The 24,139-nt window shown below is 42.1% G+C and overlaps 1 protein-coding gene and 1 long non-coding RNA gene across 2 annotated transcripts; one reads left to right on the forward strand and one right to left on the reverse strand.

Moving 5' to 3' along the window:
• Nucleotides 1-1,410: 1,410 nt before the first annotated feature.
• On the reverse strand, nucleotides 1,411-3,681 carry LOC127805844 (U-box domain-containing protein 1-like). Its single transcript, XM_052342647.1, has one exon. It carries the CDS (start codon nucleotides 3,576-3,578, stop codon nucleotides 1,500-1,502), a length of 2,079 nt encoding a protein of 692 aa, XP_052198607.1. The 5' UTR covers nucleotides 3,579-3,681; the 3' UTR covers nucleotides 1,411-1,499.
• A 17,131-nt stretch (nucleotides 3,682-20,812) lies between these two features.
• Nucleotides 20,813-21,486, forward strand: LOC127805990 (uncharacterized). The gene is made up of 3 exons (XR_008024311.1): nucleotides 20,813-20,871; nucleotides 20,950-21,037; nucleotides 21,333-21,486. It is a non-coding gene; the product is annotated as an uncharacterized LOC127805990 (long non-coding RNA).
• The last annotated feature ends 2,653 nt before the right edge of the window (nucleotides 21,487-24,139 follow it).

A 24,139-nucleotide genomic window follows, 5' to 3' on the forward strand; every position in this document is an offset into this window, starting at 1 on the left:
ATCTCCATACATGAAATTCATTTGGTTTTCATTTTCACAAAGGTAATTGAAATTGATTTTTGTTTGAAAATCTGAAAATCATATATTTGACTTAAAGATATGAATCATTTGTTTTTTATCATCAAAACTAACACAAGAGTAGAATATCAGCATATTTTGGAATTATATATAAGTTAAAGAAAGTCTTGATTCTCATTATTAAGTTACAGGTGTTTCATAGTTATAGGTGTTTCGTTAACGAGAAAGTCCTGATTCTCATTGTTAAGTTACAAGTGTTTCATAGTTACAGATGTATTTTTTTGGAATTTTTTGATTATATTATGAAGTTGTGGATAGATTCAACTCATGGAACATTTTTGGAAGGGCAATTGATCCAAAATGAACTAATATGAGTATAAGAAGAAGACTTAAACCATTTTTATGACTGATTCTCATTGTTAAGTTACAAGTGTTTCATAGTTACAGATGTATTTTTTGGAATTTTTTGATTATATTATGAAGTTGTGGATAGATTCAACTCATGGAACATTTTTGGAAGGGCAATTGATCCAAAATGAACTAATATGAGTATAAGAAGAAGACTTAAACCATTTTTATGAATATATATATATATATATATTCTATGGCCAGACAATTATAATATCTTTATGATATTTGAACAATTGTGAAGACAATTATAATATCTTTATGATATTTGAACAATTGTGAATATATATATATATATGAAATAATAATTTCTTATTGAGAAAATGAGATAATGTTAGGTCAAGGCACAAAGAGATGTCTCATTAGATTGGAGCTGAATGCTCTCTGATAAATATTTTCCTTCTATTTTTCTCAATTATATCTCACAGATCACACGCCTTATTTTACTTTACGAAAGTTTACTCTGATAAGAGAGATTATACTCATACTTTGAGTATTGTTTGACCTATCATGCCGAGTGGGAGATGTAGAAAAATATCATAATTGATAAATGGTTAATTAATATTCAAAAGTGATCAAGATGAGTCAATCTGATCAGGAATAAAAATAAGATGAGATGAGTCTCATCCTAAAATAAAATTATCTCCAAGGGAGATAATTACGGAATTAGAATTTTGATTGATCTTCATCTCCTAAACCTTATCAAATAAGATTTTCTCCTCTATAAGTAGAAGTCCCTGTGTATGTTATGAGACACACAGAAAATCATTGAGCATCATATATATTGTGAATGTTCTTATTGGAAGAGTGGGTATTTGAATTGTGGTTAGAGTGCACTTTCCATCCTATGATTGTGCACCTGACTTGAAAGTTTGAGTAGGCTCGTGCACGACAAGTTTCAAAGGTTCAAAATTTTCGTTGCTAACCAAGTATTTATCTTTGTGATATTCACGATTTATGCATAAAATAACTAATAACTCTAACTTGCACTAGCAAATGAACACCATTTCCATTTATATAAGTTTCACAAATTTACACTTTTCTTACTTGGATGTTTTCCTACAGTGTGTAAATCAAACAGGATTGCGAGGCTGAGAACAGCATCTGTTGAGTAATCTAAGCAGAGCATCCGCCTTCCTTCGAGCCTTCAGAGACCCATCAGAAGCCAAGCTCTGGAGGCAAGGAATGCTTCGTGGATTTATGAGTAATCGTTTTGCAACTTCCTCCCCACCATCTTTGCAGAGCCCCAACAGCAGAGTTATTGAACTCTCCTTCCCCTTTGGAGAACCAAATCTCAGGAGATCAATGAGAAGGGGAACCAGGACTCCGTTTTTCCTTATTTCCTCCAGCCCTTCAGAACAACCCAAAAGCAGAGCAAGAACTGACAAAGCATTATCCGTAATGCCTGCCGTATCATCCATCAAGAGGTCAATGAATAGTGGAACTGCACCAGCAGCAACAACAGTTACCATGTTGACATTGTAAAGCGCAAGGTTAAAAAGTGCTGTTGCAGCATCTCTTTTCCCATCTGTGCTGCCATCTTTCAGGAGGGTTACCAAGGCTGGTATGGCTCTGGGACGGGAACCAATGATCACTTTGAATTCATCTATCATGGACAAGCTGAAGATAGCCGCTGCAGCGTTTTCTCTGGTCTCCATGGTTTTCCCCAAGCGTAGAACATCGATTATGTTGTCAATTGCACCAGCCGCCATTATTAGTATCTTGTTGTTCTCAAGAATGGACAGGTTTAGGAGGGCAGTGACGGCATTCTCCTGAATTCTTTGGTCAGGGGAACCAAGCAACGTAACCAGAAATGGAATGGCTCCTGCCTCAGCAATTATCCTGCGGTTGTCCATGCCTGTTTTTGCAAGTAAACGCAGCTCGTATGCTGCCTGCCTCTGGATATCTGGTGACCCGGTTGCCAGTTTCCCCACCAGAAATTCAGCTGTCATTTTGACAGCATCCATGGCAGTTTTTGTCGCGGAGACGTGATCAATTGCATTATCACATGACTTCCTCTTGCTGTTGCTTCTGTCCAAGCTTGAAGAAGATGAAGCTGTTGGCTCAATGATTGGTATGTTGTTCTCCTGGCACCATTGATGGATTAAACTCTTGAGTGCATAATTGGGTATAAGGGCCATGTGGATTAGCCTCTGCCCACTTTTTGGGCAAGTGTGATGGCCCGAATTTATCCACTGGGCGATTGAATTTCGATCATAGGTGTGACCTGATGCTACTATCACAGGGTCCCCCATCAAATCCAGTGAAATTGGACAGCGAAATTCATCAGGGATGTTGAAAATTATTGACTGGGAAGATGAAGACTGATCCTGAAGCCTAAATGATGCCGAGCGCAGCCTCAAGTTTTCATTGCCTTTTCCATTTTCCTCCTTGGTAAAAATTGTCGATTTGGCTAGTGAAACAACAGTTATGAGATTGTTGATGCTAGAGACAACGATGAGCCCGCCTGTGCCAGCCTGCTTCTCTGCTTCTGCCCCTAGCTTTGCTATTTCTTGTTCATAATCCGACGAGCTTCTCAAACCAATGCGGCTCAAGATCCCTCCCAGTTTGTCAAAGTCAATGAAGCCCTTGTCCTTGCTGTTCTTCTGATTTCTAGGTGCCACAACTTGGAGGAGCTCCTGCTTTGTCTGAATCTCTCGAGGGTCAACGAACAATTCGACCCTTTTGGCTTGCTTGTGAAGGAGCTCCACTTGCTCCCTAGTGTCCACCGTCAGATTAAGCAAGCTCAGAGGTAATATATCTAGAGCTCTCCCCAGCTCCTTCACCAGAACATGGAATTGATTCGAAACAAGTTCCGTCCGCATGAGATTCCACAGAGCACTCCCTTCCTTGCAATCCTGTATCAAAAGCTTTGCTCTTTTAATAACCGAAAAGAGCTCGGTGAGGCACAGGATTGAGGATGGAGGAAGCGGGCTGTCTTCTTCCTGGATCTCCTCATACAGTGAAGAGAGAAGCTTAATCCTTCTGATCATGGTCGACACATTTTTGACCTGTATAGATGAAGGAAGCTTTTCTGCAGATGTGGTGGCTTCATTAGAGATGTGGATCAATGACTCCAGCAAAGACCCAGTTGGAGGAAAGCCGGAGGAGGAAGAGGAGGAGGCCATGAGAGTAGGTAAAGCTGCATCCATGGCTTCTCACCGTGCTAAATAAGTTTGGCTTCATTTCATTGTCGGGTTTTTCTTATCCAAGGGCTTATTAGAATTTAGACTGCCTTCAACCTATGCTACGGGCTAATGGGATTAAAATAATGCAAGGGACTGACTACTGGCTGCTTCTGCTTGTACTGATTGAGGAGAGGACTCTTGGGCTGGCTGCCACTTGGAGGACAAACCGGCCTCGCAGCAGGTTTCTTCATAATTCTTTTTCATAAATTTCCTCGTTGAATATATATATGCGTATGTGACCAATGAATGAGGCGTGTCAAAATCTTTGGGTTGGGTTTGGGTTAGGTGGGCCGTTGCTTCCTTCCCTGGCAATTAGTTAATACTTTGTCAAATATTAATATGTTTACTCATAGATGATCTTGTATTATTGACTCGGCCCCTAATATTTAAAATAATGAAATAAGATATACGCCATGGGTACCCAAATGAATGAATATTATTAGGGACGCAAAAAAAAAAAAAAAAAGAAGTGATCTTTAGGGTACCCAAAAATAATTAGATTGGTTAATGAATAGTGTCATGGGACACATTCCGGTATATGATGATTGATGTTGATTTTCATTCTTTTTTGTCGTCTTCATTTAGTTTACGTAATTTTGCATGTAATTATAATTAAAAAATACTATTGGTATATTATGTCTTACATTTTAGACTACACAATATAATTAAAATATTTAAAATATTCCTCACCTAAGATAGTGAGATAAAACGACGTAAAGCGATAAGACACATAACTAAAATACCACTCACCAAAGACGATAAGATAAAAGAGATATTTTTATTATTTATAACGCATTGTATAATTCAAAGTGTAAAGCAATAGGTATCAATAAGATAGTCCATTATAATCTACTTCTCCCCAAGAGGATGTTTGACTCTCTAGTTTTGAAACTTTTGCTTGTGATTTTGTGAAGCATTAATATATAAAAGGTAATTACACCGCCAATTTCTCAATTAATTTTTCATTCCATTACAAATTTATTATTCTACTTCAATTTTTGTTACCATATATTCACTAACTTTTATTTTTTCTTAATTTTTTTTTTAAATTTTGTTAACAAAAATTGACAAGATATATATTATTATTATTATAGATCTCAAAATTACATAGACCAAAACCCCCCACAATCAACATATCTAATTTTGGGATTTATCATAATATATCCAACATCAAGTTTTAATCGAAAAATTTGATAAAAAAAATAAAAAATGAATTTTGGTAGAATCAAAGTTTAGTGGTCGTTTAGCTGCTGTATGCTGTATATATATCATGCACGCACGGATACAGAGTTCATATTGGAAGGTTAATAGTTTGTCTTTTGTAATTAATCTATTAATGTTGTCGATTAAACTCATAGTTCCTGCAAGCCAAAAGCATCAATTTCTTTCTTTTTCTTTTCTTTTCTTTTTTTAAGTTTTGGTTGAATTCCTTCTTGTTATGCATAAGAATACTGAAAGAAGAAGAACAGAATACTGAAAGAAGAAGAACATTGCAAGCACCACGTGGCAGCTCGAGGAAGTGCCACGTGGCAGCCTAGGTGACCAAAGGAGGCCACCCAGAGGCGCGGGCACGCCCAGCTCGGCCCTCCGCGCGCGTGGGGCCCATGCGAGCGCGGCCAAGCAGCACTGCTGCTTGGCGGGGGCCTCGCCCCTGGCCCGCAGGGGCCACCCTCGAGTGACCCCCCTCAGGGGGGGGGCTTAGCTGCGCGCGCCCCTGCACAAAGGCGGTCGCATGCACGTGAAGGCAGCCGCGCGCACGCCCTTACGCACGAGCGGCCGCGCGCACCCCCCTGCGCGTGGCCCTCCCCCCGAGTGAGGGTCACTCGGGGGAGCTGCGCCTTAGCGCGTGTGCCTTCGTGCACGGGTGCCCATTTGTGCGGCCACCTGCCCACACCCCGCTTGCGGTCGCCCGCGCGCTCAACCATCAGCGCATATAGCCGCCCGTGAGCACGACCATCCATGCGCACAGCCTCTCGTGCGCACCCCCGCGCACGGCCCCTTCGTACCCGGCCCTGTGCACCCGCGGGCACAGCCCCTCGTGCTCTCCTTGCCCGCGCTTGTACATACCCCCGAGTGAGGGTTAGGGTGCCGCACTGACATCCACGTGCCCCCTTATTCTTGCGCCGACGCCTCCAAAATAATCGGCCTAAACCAACCCCTGCGAGACTCAGTCAAAGCCTTTCCGAGATTCTTACCACAAAGCTCGGGGCACGCGACACATGGATGCCCTTCATGTCGCTATAAATAGGAGGTCACTTTCCCTCATTTGGTAGGCAATCTCTCGCTCTCATATTTACATTTTTACTCTCAAGTACTCTACTCCGACAGTGATCTAATTTAAGCATCGGAGGTTTCACGCGGGGACCTCCGCCCGCGTCCCTAACCGATTCTTTTTCCAACAGGTCACCCATCGTTCTCAACCTGACAAAAAGGGCTCACCCATCGGCGTCTTCACCCCGGAAGACTCATCCATCGCTCAGACACACCACGAGAGGGTCACCCATCGCTCGAATCGTTCATCAGAGGGTCATCCATCCGCAGTTTCTCTTTTTATAAATTTATTGTTGTTACTGGGCAACAACAATTGGCACCGTCTGTGGGAAACGCAAACAAAAAGCTACCGAACTATTCCCTCGCTATGGCTCAAACCTGAAGTAATCGCCAGACCCTCTCAAAGGGTGCCCAATCACCTTGACTAGAGACCCTCGCTCGAGCGGAGGAGCAACATCCATCCGCCCAAGAGGGCCCGCTACCCCTTATCCATGGGGGCCATCCGCCCCTCACCCATGGGGGTCAACCGCCCCTCATCCATCAATCTCCTCATGAGGGTCCTCCATCCCTCATTCACCAGCAGCTGCCTCTTCCAGAACCCTCTCACCCATTGGGGGTGCATCTTCAGGTACTGCCTTTTGCTGCCTCACATGTTCTCTCAGGACCCTACCCAGGGATACAAGTCCCATCTGTCGTTCCTTGGGCGGTGTATGAGGCTCTATGACAGCAACATTCTGAAGGAATGCAAGCCCTTCGGGAAATGGCTGGTATCTTGCAAAGTTTGGTTCCTCACGGCACAATCCCAGAGGCATTAAGAAAGTTTATGCCAGAGACAGTTCCCTCCCACAGGACACGTCAGGAGGTACCGGGGGATGGCTCCTACTGAGAAGTGAGCCCTGAAACCCATGCTCAACATGTCTATATTCAAAATGATCCACCAAGATCCCCTTTAAGAGGAGCTCATAGCCAAACCTCTCAACAGTGAGAAAAACTAGGAGGAACTGATTGTCGAAAGACTGAAAGGCGAAGTTGGCTGCGCTTAACCTTGTGCATTTATTTCAAACAAACACATACAAAATAAACAAAGAAGAAACAAGCATGCAGGCACAAGGCGTTTATACTCGCCAGTGTACGAGTGTGCGCTGTAGCACAATTTAATTTTCTGGGAAAGTCCAGGTCGATTCACTGGGAGATCAAAACAGAAATGAAATGCGGCGAAAGATTTTTATGCGCTGAATGAGTTTGTCAGACCAATTCAGCTAAATGATTTGTTTTTCAAGATTAAAAATAAGATGATGTTTGTGTATGGAAGCAATCTTGGGACAAAGCAATTTATGTGCCGGCCCACTAATTTACCAAAGAGATATCAAAATATTAACATCGACTGATTTAAATTGAGGTTATGCAGTTAACTGTATCCCAAGATGATAATAGTTCTAAGTTAAGCACTCTCCATACATGGCATGAGAGAGTCTGGATTAAGTAACTATCATAAATTGAAATACAGATTAACATACATTTGAGATCCGATAAGTAACCACAACTCAAGGTCATGGTAGTTCTAGGTTAAGCACTCTCCATACATGGCATGAGAGAGTCTAAATTAAGAAACCACCATAAATTGGATCGCAGATTAATCATTCCAGCTTGAGTATGAAACCATTTCCAGTTTAAGTAACCTCCATACATGGCATGGAGACTCTAAGTTAGGTTTATGTTTCAACTCAAACCCAAAGATTCAATACACACACATTTCTCAATTCAAATAAGCATTCTGTTAATTCAATCAGAGTTCGGCTCTCTTGGGCAAGCAGTGGCACTGGACAGAGTCCTTGCCTTGGCCCAAGCTTAAGCTTAGCCACACATCTCCAACTAAAGATTAAAGAGACAGGAAGTACAATGCTGGAATGTAAATACAGAAATTAAAATTATAGAAACGTAAATGAACAGTTAAAGAACATTACAGAATGTAAACAAGCATGAAAAGAAATTGCATAATGTAACTAACATAAATGAAGAACATTGTATTGATGAAACAAAGTAAATGAACAACACTATTGGAATGAAAGAAAAGAAAAAAAATAGAACGTAAACAATGCTCTCTTCCCCTTATTCTTGCAGAAATGGCGGATGGGGTCTCCTTTTTGTGAAGCTGACGATAGATATATATATATTCATCTTCTGCAAATGGCCCTGGTCAAAGAAGAAATTACGTTGTGTGCCACCATGGTCATTTGCACGTGCTCTGACAAAATCTTCAAAAAGGGATTCCGATGATGGTGATGGAAACAGCGTTGAACAATTTGGAGAGGGCATATCCGGATGAGGGACGAGTCATTCGAATGAGTTTGATCTTCAACAGTACTTGGACTTCATCCATCCGAATGGGTTGTGAAGCATCCAAATGAATGTTGGCTTTATCGGATTGAGCTTCACGCATGGCTGCCAAGACATTATAATATGTTATAATGTTATATATATTATATGATATATTATATGCTTATATATTATATTATATATATGCTTCACGCATGCACTTATATGACATATATATATGTTTTATATTTATATAGGTATTATATTTATATATATTATATTATATTTATTTTATTATTACTATTTTTTTATATATTATATATATTTTTATATTAATTTTTTAAACCTGCATATAACCACAAATTGCATATAAATATTCAATTAAAACTAATTTTAAGATTAAACTAGGGGTATAAATATAATAAAATTTTAATATTTTTGAGCATCAATCAGAAGTCCACAAAGAGGAAATACTCTTAAACGATAGCCAACACTCCTATGGAAAGAGATCGAGATTCTAGATAGAGAGATGGGCCTGATGACAACCTTACCACATTTAGTGCACGAGAGACAGCCGATATGAAAAAAATGATAGAGCGGGTACTGCAATAGAATAAGTTATTACCTGCTCCCAAGGAACAATCTCGAGGAAAGCTACCATTCGTGGCAGAAGTAATGGAGAAACCTTTGCCGAGAAAGTTCAAAATGCCCCAGATAAACCCTTATTCAGGCAAAGACTATCCCTATGATCACGTGCAAAATTATGAATCTTTAATGATGCTTCATGGATGGGACGATGAGATAATGTGTAGGGCATTCCCCTTAACCTTAACTGGGCACGCTAGGGCCTGGTTTAATGGTTTACCCGAAACATCCATTTCTTCATTCAGGCAGTTAAAAACAGAGTTCATTAAGGCATTCATTATTAACAGTCAAAGGAAGAAAGACGCAACGTACCTTCTTAGCATTCGGCAAGGGCATAAGGAAACCCTACATCACTACGTGGACAGATTTCGGAATGCCACGTTTGAGATTTGCAATTTGCCTATTGAAATGGTTGTGTCCGCTATGTTCCAAGGGACACGACTACCCCATTTGCAAGAATCATTCTCTCTAGACCCGCCGAAGTCTTTGGCAAACCTGTTTGTCAGAGCCAATAAGTACATACTCCACACAGAGATGATGAGAACAATAAGGGAAATGAAGATGGGGAAAGGAAAAGAAAAGAGCGAGATAATGAAGAAGGATTGAATCAGGGAAAAGAATGAACCAAGAGGTCAGATACGGTTGGACCACAATTCCATCATTACACTAGGCTCAATCAACCCTAGTCAACTATACTGGCAGCAGTAGAGGGGTCGGGCCTTCTCCAGCTTCCGAAAAAGCCAGACCGTCCCATGGGGAGAAATCAAGAAGAATACTGCAGGTATCACTGGATTCGAGGGCACTCTACTGACCAATGTAGGGAGTTAAAAACCAGATTGAAGCACTCATTCGGGAAGGGCACTTGCAAAGGTATGTAAGAACTGAAGGAAGAAAAGACCAAGATTGTCAGAGAATGGAAGAAAGACCCGAGGGTCAAGACAGACGAAATTTGTTGCAGAATGAAGACAGAATTATGCCCCCCCCTCGACAATGAGCCGACACATCAAGCCATTTATGTCATCTCTGGGGCCGAGACTCTAGCTAGGAATACTTCTTCTTCTCGAAAAGCCTACGCTCGTCAGGCCTACCAGGTCAATTCAGTGATGGAGGCAAGAGAAAACGAGGAGCCCATCACATTCACCCCTGCTGATAGGGGTGATATAATACTCCCACATGACGATCCAATGGTAATTTCCGCAATTGTCGCCAAACACCCTGTCAGTAGAATCTTGGTGGATAGTGGTAGCTCTATTAATCTGATCTATTGGAATTGTTTCGAGCAAATGCGTATGTCCCTTGATCGATTGAAAATAGTGTCATCTCCCTTGTACAGCTTCACTGGGGAAGCTGTCCCGGTGGCGGGATCTGTTCAACTACCAGTCACATTGGGCGCCGACCCTCAAAGTGTGACTTAACAGGCAAATTTTATGGTGGTCAAAGCCCATTCGACAGCATACAACATGATTTTAGGCCGACCGCTCCTCAACGATATGAGAGCTGTAGTGTCCTCTTGCTACTTATTAATGAAGTTCCCCACGCTCTCAGGAGTGGGGCAAGTTCATGGAGATCAGAGGAAGGTGAGATCCTGTTATGTGTCATCAACAAAAGGAAAAAGGACATAAGATACTTTGTCTATTGCTGAGAAAGCTATACACAAATCCTTGGCAGAAGAGATTGCTCGCAAGCCCCAACCAGTGAAAGAGTTAGAAGCGGTGCACTTAATCGATACAAACCCCGAGAAGTTGGCGTATGTTGGCACATAGCTTCTGAAATCGGTAAAAGAAGAAATTGTGGAGTGCCTAAGAAAAAACTTGGATGTTTTCGCCTGGACACCAAAGGATATGCCAAGGATCAAGCCAGACGTGATATGTCACCATCTGAATGTGGATCCTCAGTTCAAGCCTGTCCGACAAAAGAAGAGGAATATTGCCCCTGATAGACTGTCAGCATTAGAAGATGAAGTTGATAAGTTACTACAGGCAGGTTTCATTCGAGAGGTCTTATACCCAGAATGACTGATAAATGTCGTCATGGTTAAAAAACCCAATGGAAAATGGCGCGTGTGTATAGACTTCACTAGCCTCAACAAGGCGTGTCCTAAAGACTCTTACCCGTTACCTCGGATTAACCATCTCGGGGATGAAACATCTGGGTATCAACTGTTGAGTTTTCTAGATGCCTTCTCGGGGTATCATCAAATAATGATGTATCCTCCAGATCAGGAGAAAACATCGTTCATTACAGAGAAAGGGATATATTGTTACCAAATTATGCCCTTCGGGCTAAAAAATACGGGGGCCACCTATCAGCGCATGGTGAATAAAGTCTTCAAAGAGTTATTGGGTGATACCATGGAGGCCTATGTTGATGATATGATCGTAAAAAGTCAGGAGAAGGAATTGCACATAAAAAAGCTAGCGCAAGTGCTTGAAGTCTTTAGGCAATACGAAATGTGCCTAAACCCAGCAAAATGTGCATTTGGAGTTCAATCTAGAAAATTCCTAGGGTATATGATCACGCAAAGGGGGATAGAGGCGAACCCCAAAAAAATTCAAGCGATACTGGATATGGAACCCCCAACATCAATTAAGGAAGTGCAGCGGTTGACAGGCCAGATGGCGGCTCTTGGATGTTTCCTCTCCAAGTCAGTCGAAAGGGAACTCCCGTTTCTTTAGACGTTAAGGGCGGGAAAAAGTTTGAGTGGACAGAGCAATGTCAAAGGTCGTTTGAGGCATTAAAGGAATACTTGAAAGAAGTTCCTTTGTTGACCCGACCCGAAACTGGGGAAATGTTATATTTGTACCTGGGCATAAGTGACAAAGCGGTGAGTGCAGTGTTGATTAAGAAGGAAGGATCGGTGGATTGGTTGGTGTACTATGTCAGTAAGGTTTTACAAGGCTCAGAAACACGTTATCCCTTCACTGAAAAGGTGGCGCTGGCCCTGCTGAACGCCTCCAGAAAATTGAGGCCATACTTCCAAGCCCATTCCATCAACGTACTGACGAACCAACCACTGCGGAGCATCTTGCAAAAACCTAAATGTTCCGGTCGTCTCACCAAATGGTCCATTGAGTTGAGCGAGTATGATATACACTTCCAGCCTAGACAAGCCATAAAAGGGCAAGCATTGGCAGATTTTATTGTTGAATGTACTCCCTCTAAAGAACCCAAAGAAGAGAACAGAACAGAATGGCTATTGTTTGTAGATGGGGTCGCCAGTTCACAAGGGAGTGGAGCTGGAGTAGTGCTTATCCCGCCAAAAGGAGAATTCCTTGAATACTCTTTGAGATTTGCTTTTCCAAGCTCGAATAATGTGGCCGAGTATGAGGCTCTAATTGCCGGTCTAAAGTTAGCCCGAAAGCTTGAAGTAGCGCAATTGATAGCGCATAGTGATTCTCAGTTGATTGTTCAACAATACTACGGGCAGTACGAGACTAGAGAGCCGGTCATGGGACAATACTTGCAAAAAGTTAGGACACTTGCACAATTGTTCAAAAGTTTCTAGTTAATGTAGATCAACAGATCCCTCAATGGTCATGCGAATGCCTTATCCAAATTGGCATCCACCAAAGAAACCACTGGGAGAACAGTATATGTAGAAGTCCTTTAGCGACCAAGTATAGATGAGCCTGAGGTAGCATGCATTGAGAATGGTAACGACTGCAGAACCCATTTTCACAAATATTTGACCACGGGAGAATTGCCAGCAGACCCGAAGGAGGCCAAAAAAGTTAAAATTAGAGGGGCTCGTTTCACAGTGATTGATGGAACGCTTTACAAATGAGCTTACACTATGCCGCTCCTCAAATGCTTAGGTCCCCAGGAAACCGATTACGCCTTGGTTGAAGTTCACAACGGAGTATGCGGTGAGCATCTGGGAGGAAGGGCCCTAGCAGCCAAAATCCTAAGGGCAGGTTTCTTTTGGCCCACATTACAACAGGATGCCCAAACGAAGGTCAGGGAGTGTGATAAATGTTAGAGGCACGCTCCGATTCATTCTGCTCCAATATCGCAATTACAGCCCACATTACAGCCTATCCCCTTAGCTCAATAGGGCCTGGATATTCTCGGCCCATTTCCACGAGCTACGGGGCAAAGGAAATTTCTTCTTGTAGCAACAGATTATTTCACCAAGTGGATTGAAGCAGAAGCCCTAGCCACTATCAGTGCTAGGAAAGTAGAAGCTATGGTGTGGAAAGACATTATATGCCGGTTTGGTGTCCCACGAATCATTAACACTGATCATGGAAAGCAGTTTGACTGTGATTCTTTTCGAAATTTCTGCAAAGGCCTGGATATTCAGTTAAGGATTTCTTCAGTGGCATATCCCCAGGCAAACGAACAAGCCGAAATTAGCAACAGAACAATTTTACATGGTTTGAAAACTTGGCTGGAAGGCGTAAAGGGAGCATGGGTGGATGAATTGCCTACCGTCCTGTGGGCCTACCAAACAACCAGAGGAGTCTCAACGGGCGAAACGCCCTTTAACTTGGTGTATGAGACAGAAGCTTTGATTCCAGTAGAAATCTCATGCAGATCACCCCGATTGGACGCTTATGATGAAAGTAGCAGCTCAAATAACTCTGATGCACTACAAGAAAATATTGATCTCATCGAGGAATAGAGAGACAGGGCGGCTGTACGAATCGCTGCCTATCATAAAAGGGTGGCCCACTATTACAACTCTCAAGTAAAGAGCCGACCTCTCAAGGAAGGAGATTTGATCCTCAGAAAGTCGGTTATCACCAATGCACTCTGAGAGGATGGAAAATTTCGGGCAAACTGGGAAGGGCCGTATCGCATTCAGGAAATGATAAGCCCTGGTACATGTATTCGCCAAACACTCCAGGGTGAAACCATGAGCAAAATGTGGAGTACAAATCACCTGAAATTGTACTCTCCTCCTGACATGTAACGCAATAATAATATGAACCCGACAAGAGACCATGGACGTAGGCACATTTTGCCGAACCGCGTAAAATACATGTGTCTTCCTTTTTTCGCTTTATTTCAGACAAGGGAGAAGAGAGCTTTTTGTTCCTCGCAAAGTAGTATGACAAGTCTTGCCCAGAAGTGAAAATTGGCGAGTAAACTAATATCCCGCTAGTAGGTTGCTTTACTAAGCCCGATAGCAATACGTAAGGCCCTGCCATGCAATGCACCATGAGAAAAGCACGACTTAATTAGCCCTGTAAATGTAATAGTTGCCCTGCCTCAAAGCCAAGTGGCCTGGCCCAATGAAGTAACAAATACGTCTAGCACAACTCGCCAATATTGAAATCGCGAGCTATCCCGCCAGTCTATTTAATTGACTTGGCTTGATAGCGAGAGGTCAAGAAATTGCCAAAGGACCACTAAGGGCCTGAACACCCATAGTCCACCTTGTGGCAGCAAAAACCTAAAATCCCAGACCCTTTATGGGCAGCAATAATAAAGAAAACCAGCGAAATGCAGCCATTGTTAAGAGACAAATCTTATTTATGCAAATTGAAGATACTACACTCAACGGAGAAAGAGCTACTACACTTTAAAAAAAAAAAAAAAGGATCTATTCTAAGTCCGCTTCCTCCTGCCAGAACTGGGAGCACTGCTACTCGGAGCAGATGGGGCCTCCCCTTCTCCTTGGCCCGAGGATGCAATAACTGTGTCATCAGCTATAGGTAGGGCATCTGTCATCTCCACTTCCTCTGAGGCAAAGGAGTACGGCTCCCACGGGCCCGACAAGTTCTCCAGATTATCAACTAAATGAGCATTCAAATAAGCCTTGGGACTAGTGGGGTCAGGATCATTATATCTTCGCCAGTCAGGAACATCAGACTCCTCAACCTCATCAGTATAGACCAATTCAGGGAACTGTTCTCCTAGATGTTTTGATTCCAGGTGCGAGCGTGCGAGATAGAATCCATACTTCGTAAAGCAACCCCCATAACTGATCTTTCTCTCTTGGCAGTCCGTTGAAAGGCGATAGTCCCTCACAACCTTTTCCTGTGCCGCCGAAATCTCTTCCTTTCTTCGATCCTTGAGCGACCTATATTGCTTCTTCTGACGAGAAAGCTCATCTACCCTCAAAGAATGCTCTTGCAAAAGGTTTTCATGGGTTTCCTTAACTCCTAAAAGCTCTCTCGTCAGCAATTCTTTGCTATTCCGGAGCTCATCTATCTCCCCTTTTATGCTTGACGATTCACCATCAGCTTCCGCCAGCTTAGAGTGCATGTCTGCTACCTCTCAATTTAGCTTTCTGATATCTGCTTGGTAGCAACGCTCGTGATCCGTCCACTTTATCATGTTCTCTCTTGCCCTCGCTTTCTCTTGTTCTGCTTGATGATGATAAGCTCTCCCAATTGTGTTGGATATCACCAACCCTTGAACTCCCTGGGTGCAAACAGTGCATTAGAAGACCAACAACCAAGTCAGACGACAAATACGACATATGGGCACAATAAAGGCATCCTACCTCAATAATCTTTTTCTTGGGAGAGTTGGCAACACTAGGCCAGTTGCCAAAAAAATTCTGCTCATCCTGAGGGAGCACGGTAGCATATATCATCTTGGCACCAACCCTTGGGTCTCTTACAGAGTCTGAATCAATCAGCCCAGGCTGCACATGGAAGTGGTCACCCCTCACTCGAGTGCTGTTAGGAATTGGCATGGGATTTCGTCTGGGCTCAACAATGGGAGGAAGAATAGGCTGAAATTCTAGGAGCTCAGCTTTTAGCTTTTGTCGATCCCTATGAAAGGGAACAAAAAGGTTGGCGACTCTCCTCCTTAATTCGATCTAGCTCACTGTCAAAAGAAGAATGAGAACTGCCAGTCCCATTCCTTCGTGAGCTAGATGCATCCGTTGGAATTGGTTCCCCAAGGGAAACTTCGAGGGCAGGAGGGTCTAACATGGAAATGTCTGAGGTAGGAACCGAGGGTTCAGGACAAGAAAGGCTGGGCAAGACACCCGTCTCAGACCTCTTCATTTTTAGGCACCTTCTAGATGAGCTAGGAACTAGCAAAGGAAGAAGGCTGGGGTCTGGAGTGTTAGACGGAGGCTTCTGTGACAAGCCATGGGATGCTTGAGGAGGAGGTTGTCGATCTTGCTCGCCAGCTTGTCGTGAATTCCCACCACGTCGTCTGAGCGTTTGTTCCTTGAATATATTCATGTCGTCTGCAAGACAAGAGATAAAAGTAAAAGTCAACCATTGACATGGATAATTTAAGAGGCAGTCTCTACGATTCTGGGGGTCTACCCTCAGAGGAAGAATAACCAAGAAAGACCATACTCCCTAGAGATTTCCCCTCTTCTTTTTCCTCGGGGCCCTCATCCTCTTCCTCGCTGCCCTCTTCCTCCTCAACTTGTAAGGTGTCCTCGGGCATGGCCGATGGTGGCACAAAAGCGAGAGTGGAGGTCCTGGGCATGTCTTCAAGCCCAATGCCCCACCCTGTGGCAGCAATGTTTTCTGAGGTAAGCAGGTCGGGTAGATTACAAGTGCTAAGAGCACATAATCTCTCAATTACTGGGCGATAGACAGCCCGGGAAATCCCGATGTCATCAAGCTTCTCCGACCAAAAGTCCCGCTCATTATCCCAACACCAACGAAGCGGTGCTTTCCAGCTGGGAGAAGGCTCAACCACAATCCATCGGGACTCGAAGTCCACCTTATTTTGGAGCTTTTGAAAGAGAGGAGATAAACCCACAATCCTTTGAAGTGTGAAAAAGACGCCCCTCCGTTCGACTCTCCTCAACCTATAGAAGCAACCAAACAACTCTACGGAAGGAGGTACTTGGATCATATGGCAAAGAATGGTGAAGCCAACTAACTGACCCCAACCATTAGGATGAAGTTGAGCTAGGACAATGCAATGATAATCGAGTCACTCCATGCCAAAGCTAGGCAAGGGGAAACGAAGACCTACTCTTAAAGAAGCTAAATATACCTCGAAGCCATGTCCTCCTACCATGGCGGTACTTGTCTCTTCAGGTGTAGGAAGTCTAATATGATGATCGATTGGAATATGGAAATGAGATTGTATTGATAGGGTTTAATTGTAAGCATATTTTTATCTACTTTTTATCTTAACCTTGTGCTATTTTTCCTACAAAAATGTGTGTTTACATAATTTTTACATCATTTTAATCTCTTTTTGTAGGAACCCAACGAAGGATGTTATTTCGAAGATTCAGGCATAAAAAGAAAAAAAAAGGATATTATAAAATTAATTTCAAAATTAATATTTTAAATTAATATTATAAATAATTAATATTATAATATAATCCAAGTTATTATAATTAATAGTATATTGGATATTATATATTATATTATAATATTTATAAATATGTATTATATTATATATTATCTTATATTATTTATATATATATATAATATTATTTATGTATATATAATGTGGTGGCAGTGGCGCGAATGTGGGATTTGGGCTAGGGCTCATACATGCATATATATTATAATATATAAAGGATGAATAAAGGACTTGGAGGAGGGAGGAAGGCAGCGGCCGTGCAACCTATATATATATAAATTAAGAGATTAAAAGAGGAGGATGGAATGCTAGGAGGGGGCTGCGCGGCAGAGATGGAATTGAGGAAGGAGAAGCTGGGCAGAAATTGGAAGCAAGGCGTGGGCACATGAAGGCCGCTCGCGCAATTGCGGCGGCGCAGGGAGCTCCTATTCTTTTTGCTTTGATTTCTATTTTTATTTTTATGGATTCCATCAATTCTATTATGAACTAATTTTATTTAATTAGGGTTTGAGATGAAGTTTGTTATGAATGATTGATTTTTATTGATTGGGTTTTCTATCGTAATTTCAATTATTTATTTCTTGTTCTTAATGCGATTAAGTGATTTAACCATCATTTAATTGATTTTGTATTGTGATTTGAGACCCAGAGGTGATTTTCATAACATGTTGAAGTAATAAATTTCATAAGATAGATAGTTGATAAGGAATTTGATACTTGAATCTTATGAGGGATAATGAATTGAAACTTAACAATGAATTTTGATTTGTTATAACTATTGGGAAATAGGTTGATTGTTAACAAATTAAGATTTAATTAAGTTAGTAAATCTTGGGAAAGAAACTAACCAATTTAGATATTCACCCCATTGAAGTGATAGAAATCCAATTGATTGAAAATTAAGACGGATTAATAAGTGGATTCGAAATACCCTAGTTGCCTCCATTTTTTCAAGTTAAGTTGCTTTTAAATTTGCATTTAATTTTAGTTATCATTAGTTTAATTTATTCAAATTCATCTTTTTTTTATAGTCTAAATAATATTAAAGTTAATCCAATTTTGGTACTTAATCCAATCCTCGTGGGATCGATACTCTACTCATTCATTATATTACTTGTGCGATTCGTACGCTTGCGAATTAGCCTAACGACTGTATCTCGGCTAATTCTTTTCCCTTCACCGAAGACTGCCGTCCCAAAGATATATATACGTTGGGAGCATGAGGTGGAGGTGGTAAAGCATTCTTAAAACGGCCCATATTGAGTGCTTAAATCCTAAGGCGCGGCCACAAACACGAATGGTTCAAGCAAGCTATGACTCCTATGGATGAGGGTCACATAAGACTAAGGGCAAGACCCATGGGTGGGGGTCATGCCTAGATAATAAGGAGACTCATGAGAAGACTCACGCATGGATGGGGCTAATGATGAGACCTATGGATGAGGGTCACATAAGACTAAGGGCAAGACCCATGGGTGAGGGTCACGCCTAGATAATAAGGAGACCCATGAGAAGACTCACGCATGGATGGGGCTAATGATGAGACCTATGGATGAGGGTCACATAAGACTAAGGGCAAGACCCATGGGTGAGGGTCACGCCTAGATAGTAAAAAGACCCATGAAAAGACTCGCGCATGGATGAGGTAAATGGAGAGACCCATGGATGAGGGCCACAAGAAGCGACGACTAGTAATTGGACCCATGGATGAGGAAGTATACCGTGTAGAAGCCTGGGATGCTGAGAGAATCCTTACGAGAGAGTAGTTGAGCAATGAAAAAATGAAAGACCAAGTCATCCTTTTATAGTGGTCTTGAGAAACACTGTGGAAAGAATAACCCCGAGAGACTTGAAGTTGGAAGAGACAGATACGGAAGAAAACCTTCTCCTCAAAATGAAAGTGGTCTCTTGGAAATAGAATTGCAGCATAAACAAAATACTCTTTCTCTCGAGACTCCCGACAGAAAGAGTAGGGAGCAATTGTTATGCATAAGAATACTGAAAGGAGGAGAACAGTGCAAGCGCCATGTGGCATCCTGAGGAAGCGCTACGTGGCAGCTTGGGTGACCAAAGGAGGCCACCCAGAGGTGCGGGAGCGCCCAGCGTGGCCCTCCCCGCGCACGGGGCCCCACGCGCGCCCGGCCAAGCAGCACGCGACTACTTGGCGGGGGTCGCGCCCCTGGCCCGTAGGGGCCACCCCCGAGTGACCCCCCTCCGGGGGGGCTCAGCTGCGCGTGTGTAGCTGAGCGTGCGCGCTGCTGCGCGCGCGCCGCTGCACAAGGGCGGCTGCGCGCGAACTGCCGCGCACGCCCCTGTGCGCGACCCTCCCCCCGAGTGAGGGTCACTCGGGGGTATGGTACCCCCGAGTGACCCCCCCTGCGGGGGTTCAGTTGCGCGTGCGCAGCTGAGCATGTGCGCGGCTGAGCGCATGCCCCTGCGCGCGGGCAGCCGCGTGTGCGCCCCCGCACACGGGCGGCCGCGCGCACCCCTTGCGCGTGGCCCTCCCCCCACGCGCGTAGCCATCAGTACATACAGTCGCCCGTGAGCACGGCCATCCACGCGCGCGGCCTCTCGTGCGCGCCCCCGCGCATGGCCCCTTCGCACCCGGCCCCGTGCACCCGCGCGCACAGCCCCTCGTGCTCTCCTTGCTCGCGCTTGTACGTACCCCCGAGTGAGGGTCACCCAGGGTGCCGTACTGTAATACCCTTAAAGAGTCATGATAAATTTTGTCATTTAAGAGAATTTTAGTCTATGAAAAATTCCAAAATTGCCCTTGAATTAAAGAAAATGCCATGAAATATTGGATGTCTTGTGAGGGGCAAAATGGTAATTTGGAATTTCATCCTAAAGGAAGATAAATTATTTTTGGAGAAATTATTTATATTGGAGAATAAATGTTGGAGAATTTAATTCTTGATTAAGTGCATAGATAATTAGGAATTAAATTGGAAAACCAAGTATGGTTAGATTGATGACACTTGGCAAGTTCTTATGGAAGAGATTTAATTTAATTTGGAGAATAAAGATTTATTTAATTGAGAGAATTTGGTGACACATGGCATGATCTTGTGAACCAAGAGGGATATTTAATAAATGAAAAAGGAAAAAGAAATTAGTCTCTCAAGCATTAATGAGAGCCATGATGGAGAAAATTAAAAAAAAAATCAATAATAAAAAGAAATGTGTCAAGCATTAATGTTGGAAAATAGAGGATTTAAATAAATGCTAAAGTAAATGGATTATGTCTTTCAAGAGCCTTTAAAATTAAATCAAAAAGAAATTATTTAAGTCTCCATTAAATGCTTGAAAAGTTGTGGATTTAATTTAAATGCAAATTTGGGAAATTAGTCAATCTTGGAAATTAGTCATGATTTAATTAATTGGAAATTGGAGAATTATGGAAAATTGGGATTGATCCAAGGGAGGAGATTTAGTCTCCAAAGAGAGATCAAGGGATGAGATTTAATAAGATAAGTCTCTTTGATTTGTGTTTCTTTTGTATCTAGGCAAGAGTTCTCCTAAAATCAAGGGTTAGGATTTAACTTGGGAGAAGCACAAGGATTGTGCTAATGTTCAAAGGTAGAGATTAGGTCTCTTGAAATAAGAAAAAAATCAATGGCTAGGATGTGATCTTGAGAATTGGCATGGATTAAGAAGAAAACTCTATAAATGGGAAGTGAGAAATTAGTTCCAAGCTTTTTCCCATTTGTTAAGTAGAGAAGCAAGAAGGCAAGTAAGAAGGCAAGGAAGTCTAGAGAAGGAAGAGAAAGTCTAGCAAAAGGTAATCTAGTTTTCTCTTTTGTTATAGTTTAAGGCATGTGTTTAAGAGCTAAAGTCTCTTTTATTATTTTTCTTTAAGGGTGAGTATTAGCTTGTGGAGGTGTTGAAGCTTCAAAGTCTAAGAGGGATTCTTGGCTTGTGAGAGTGTAAAGCTTCAAGGAAACAAGGTAAGGGATAGCCCCAAGTGGAGGGGTTTTTGCTTGCATTTGTACATGTATGAATGAGTTGCATGTGATGGTTCTTTGCATGTTTTGTGCCCAAGTGGACCTATGGCCATAAGGAGGACTTGTGAGGGGAGTGAGGGGTTGGTTGGTGCCTTAACCTAAGTGGTTATGAAGGCATGGAGAACTACCCTTGATATGCATTGCATTGCATTACATGTTATGTTTCTCATACTTCATTTACATTTGCATAGCACCCTTACTGAGCATTGGCTCATAAGGTCCTTTGACCTCAATGTAGGTGGAGAAACATCCAAGGGAAAGGGAGTTTTGCAAGGGTGAAGGTATTGAAGCAAAGAGGAAAACTATGTGTAATGGTTATGTAGTTTGTATTTTTGTGTTGTATTATTTTGTTAAACTTGGATTGTATGTAAATGTGGTTAAAAGGGGGGAAAATTTAGTGTTTTGGAAGCCCCTTGATATGGAAATGTATTCTGGAAAATATGGTTTTATAAAAAAAAAATATATATATTTTTTTTTGGAAAAAAAAATGGCCAGGCAGTGGGCTGGGCAGCCAAGGCGCGCCTGGGCGGGCTGGCGCGGCCGCGCGCGGCCGGCCAGTGCGCGCGCGGGGCATGCGCGGCCCGCGCGCGCGGCCATGCGCGGCCCGCGCGCGCGGCCATGCGCGGCCCGCACGCGCAGCCTGCGCGGCCCGCGCGCGGGCCTGCGCGGCCAGCGCGCGCGGCCTGCGCGCGCGCTGGGGGGCGCGGCTGCTGCTGCGCCCCCCCCCCCCCCCTGTGCTGCTGAGAAGTTCTTTTTTTTATTATTGTTTTATTTTTTTGTGGGTTATTTAATTATTTCTGACATTTATGAAATTATGAAATAATTTAAATAAATAAATAATTAAATGAGTATTTAGCCTCTAAATTAATTTTTTAAATTAATGTAAATTTGAGGCAATTGTGGGAAAAATTTCTATATTTTGAGAAATTAAATAATGGACTATTTTCCTAAAATTTTGAAATTGGATGAGGATGCTTGAGATTTGTATTTCAAAAATTAATTTTCTAATGGTTGGAAAATTATGGAATTTTGAAATAAATAAAAGGGAAATATCAATTGAGCTTTAATGAGGAAAATTTTATTTAAATTTTTCTAAAGGAAGATTAATCCAAATATTTTCCTAAGGAGCTGGAAATGAAATAAATGGGTTAATGGTTGGGGCAAAGATAAGAAAAACCTATTTTCTTATAATTTAAGGCGTTATGCCATAAATTACTTTAAGTTAGAGAGTTAGCTTAATTCCTTTTTGATCCTGGTAAGTCACCCTTAGCCCTTCATTAAAGAGCTCAGGAAGGGGTGACGATTGCGAGGTTTCGGGTTTAATAGGTCGATCGATAATTCCCGGACCCTCGAGCGGAGCGAAGAGAGGGCAAAGTCTAGTTCCCACCTAGGTCGTTTTCCGTTGAAACGTAGCCGTCTCTTCATCTTTTCCCTAGCGTGTGAATAGTAAGTTGGCTATTCGTGAGTAACACCCGTAGGTGGGAGCGGGGCGTTACACGTACTAACATCCATGTGCCCCCTATTCTTGCACCGACGCCTCCAAAATAATCAGCCTAAACCAACCCCCGCGAGACTCGGTCAAAGCCTCTCCGAGATTCTTGCCGCAAAGCTCGGGGCACGCGACACATGGATGCCCCTTCTTTCACTATAAATAGGAGGTCACTTCCCTCATTTGGTAGGCAATCTCTCGCTCTCATATTTACATTTTTACTCTCAAGTCCTCTACTCCTACGGTGATCTAATTTAAGCATCGGAGGATTCACGCGGGGACCTCCGCCTGCGTCCCTAACCGATTCTTTTTCCAACAGGTCACCCATCCGTTCTCAACCTGACAAAAAGGGCTCACCCATCAGCGTCTTCACCCCGGAAGACTCATCCATCACTCAGACACACCACGAGAGGGTCACCCATCGCTTGAATCGTTCATCAGAGGGTCATCCATCTGCAGTTTCTCTTTTTATAAATTTATTGTTGTTACCGGGAAATAACACTTCTATTGTTGGATGTAGTGGTAGTTGAGGATAGGAGGAGGACCATAATAGACTTAGTTGCTGCTGCATGCAATTGCATTGCATTTGGAAGGGTCTTCCAGTCTTGTAGTCTAGACTTGCGCGTGGGTGAACCGGCAAAATTCTGATTTAATAATATTGGTAGCCCAGTATGCACACACAGATCATGTCATGTCATTTCCCAGTTGTGTATTAATTGCTATTGTAATTACATTACCTAACAAAGTTGTCCTGGTCAATATGGCCCGCTTGAACGCAGGCTCTCCTTCCTCTCGGGGGGGGGGGGGGGGCTGAGTTTAACTTTGGGACAATCATGTGTGACTAGGACAATCACTACAAAAAAACAGGTTTGAAAACCACCGCAAAACATGGTATTTTGCGGTGGTATCTCAACCGTCACAAAATATGTTTTTTACAACGGTTTATCCAATATTTTGGGTTGTTTCCAAAAATCGCCGCAAAATTAATTAATTAAAATTATAAAATTACATTTAGCGGCGGTTTTTTAAAATCGCCGCTAAACTCAATAATAAAAAATTAAAAAATTAAATTTAGCGGCAATTTTCTCAAAATCGTCGCAAAATTCATTAATAAAAAAATTAAAAAAAATTAAATTTAGAGACGATTTTTAAAAAACGTCGTGAAATTCAATAATAAAAAATCAAAAATTAAATTTAGAGGCGGTTTTGTTGAAACCGCCGCAAAATTCAATAATAAAAAAAATCAAAAATTAAATTTTGCGGCAGTTTCGTCGAAACCACTGCTAAATTAAATAATAAAAAAATCAAAAATTAAATTTCATAGCGGCTTTTAAGAATCGCCGCAAAATTCAATGATAAAAAAATAAAAAATTAAATTTAGTGATAAAAAATAAATAATTTCAAAATTTAGTAATAAAAAAAATTCAATTAATAAAAAATTAAATTTCAAAAAAAATTAATAATTTCAAAATATAATAAAATAAAATTTTACAAAATAATATGAAATTTTTTGTTTTTTAATCAATTAAGTTATTTATATCAATTAATTTATTTAA

The sequence above is a fragment of the Diospyros lotus genome, chromosome 7, assembly GCF_014633365.1.
Source record: "Diospyros lotus cultivar Yz01 chromosome 7, ASM1463336v1, whole genome shotgun sequence".
NCBI lineage: Eukaryota > Viridiplantae > Streptophyta > Magnoliopsida > Ericales > Ebenaceae > Diospyros > Diospyros lotus.

Bases quoted from the DNA above. Each gene is read 5' to 3' on its own strand.
- LOC127805844 (XM_052342647.1), bottom strand. From the start codon at position 3,578: ATGGATGCAGCTTTACCTACTCTCATGGCCTCCTCCTCTTCCTCCTCC.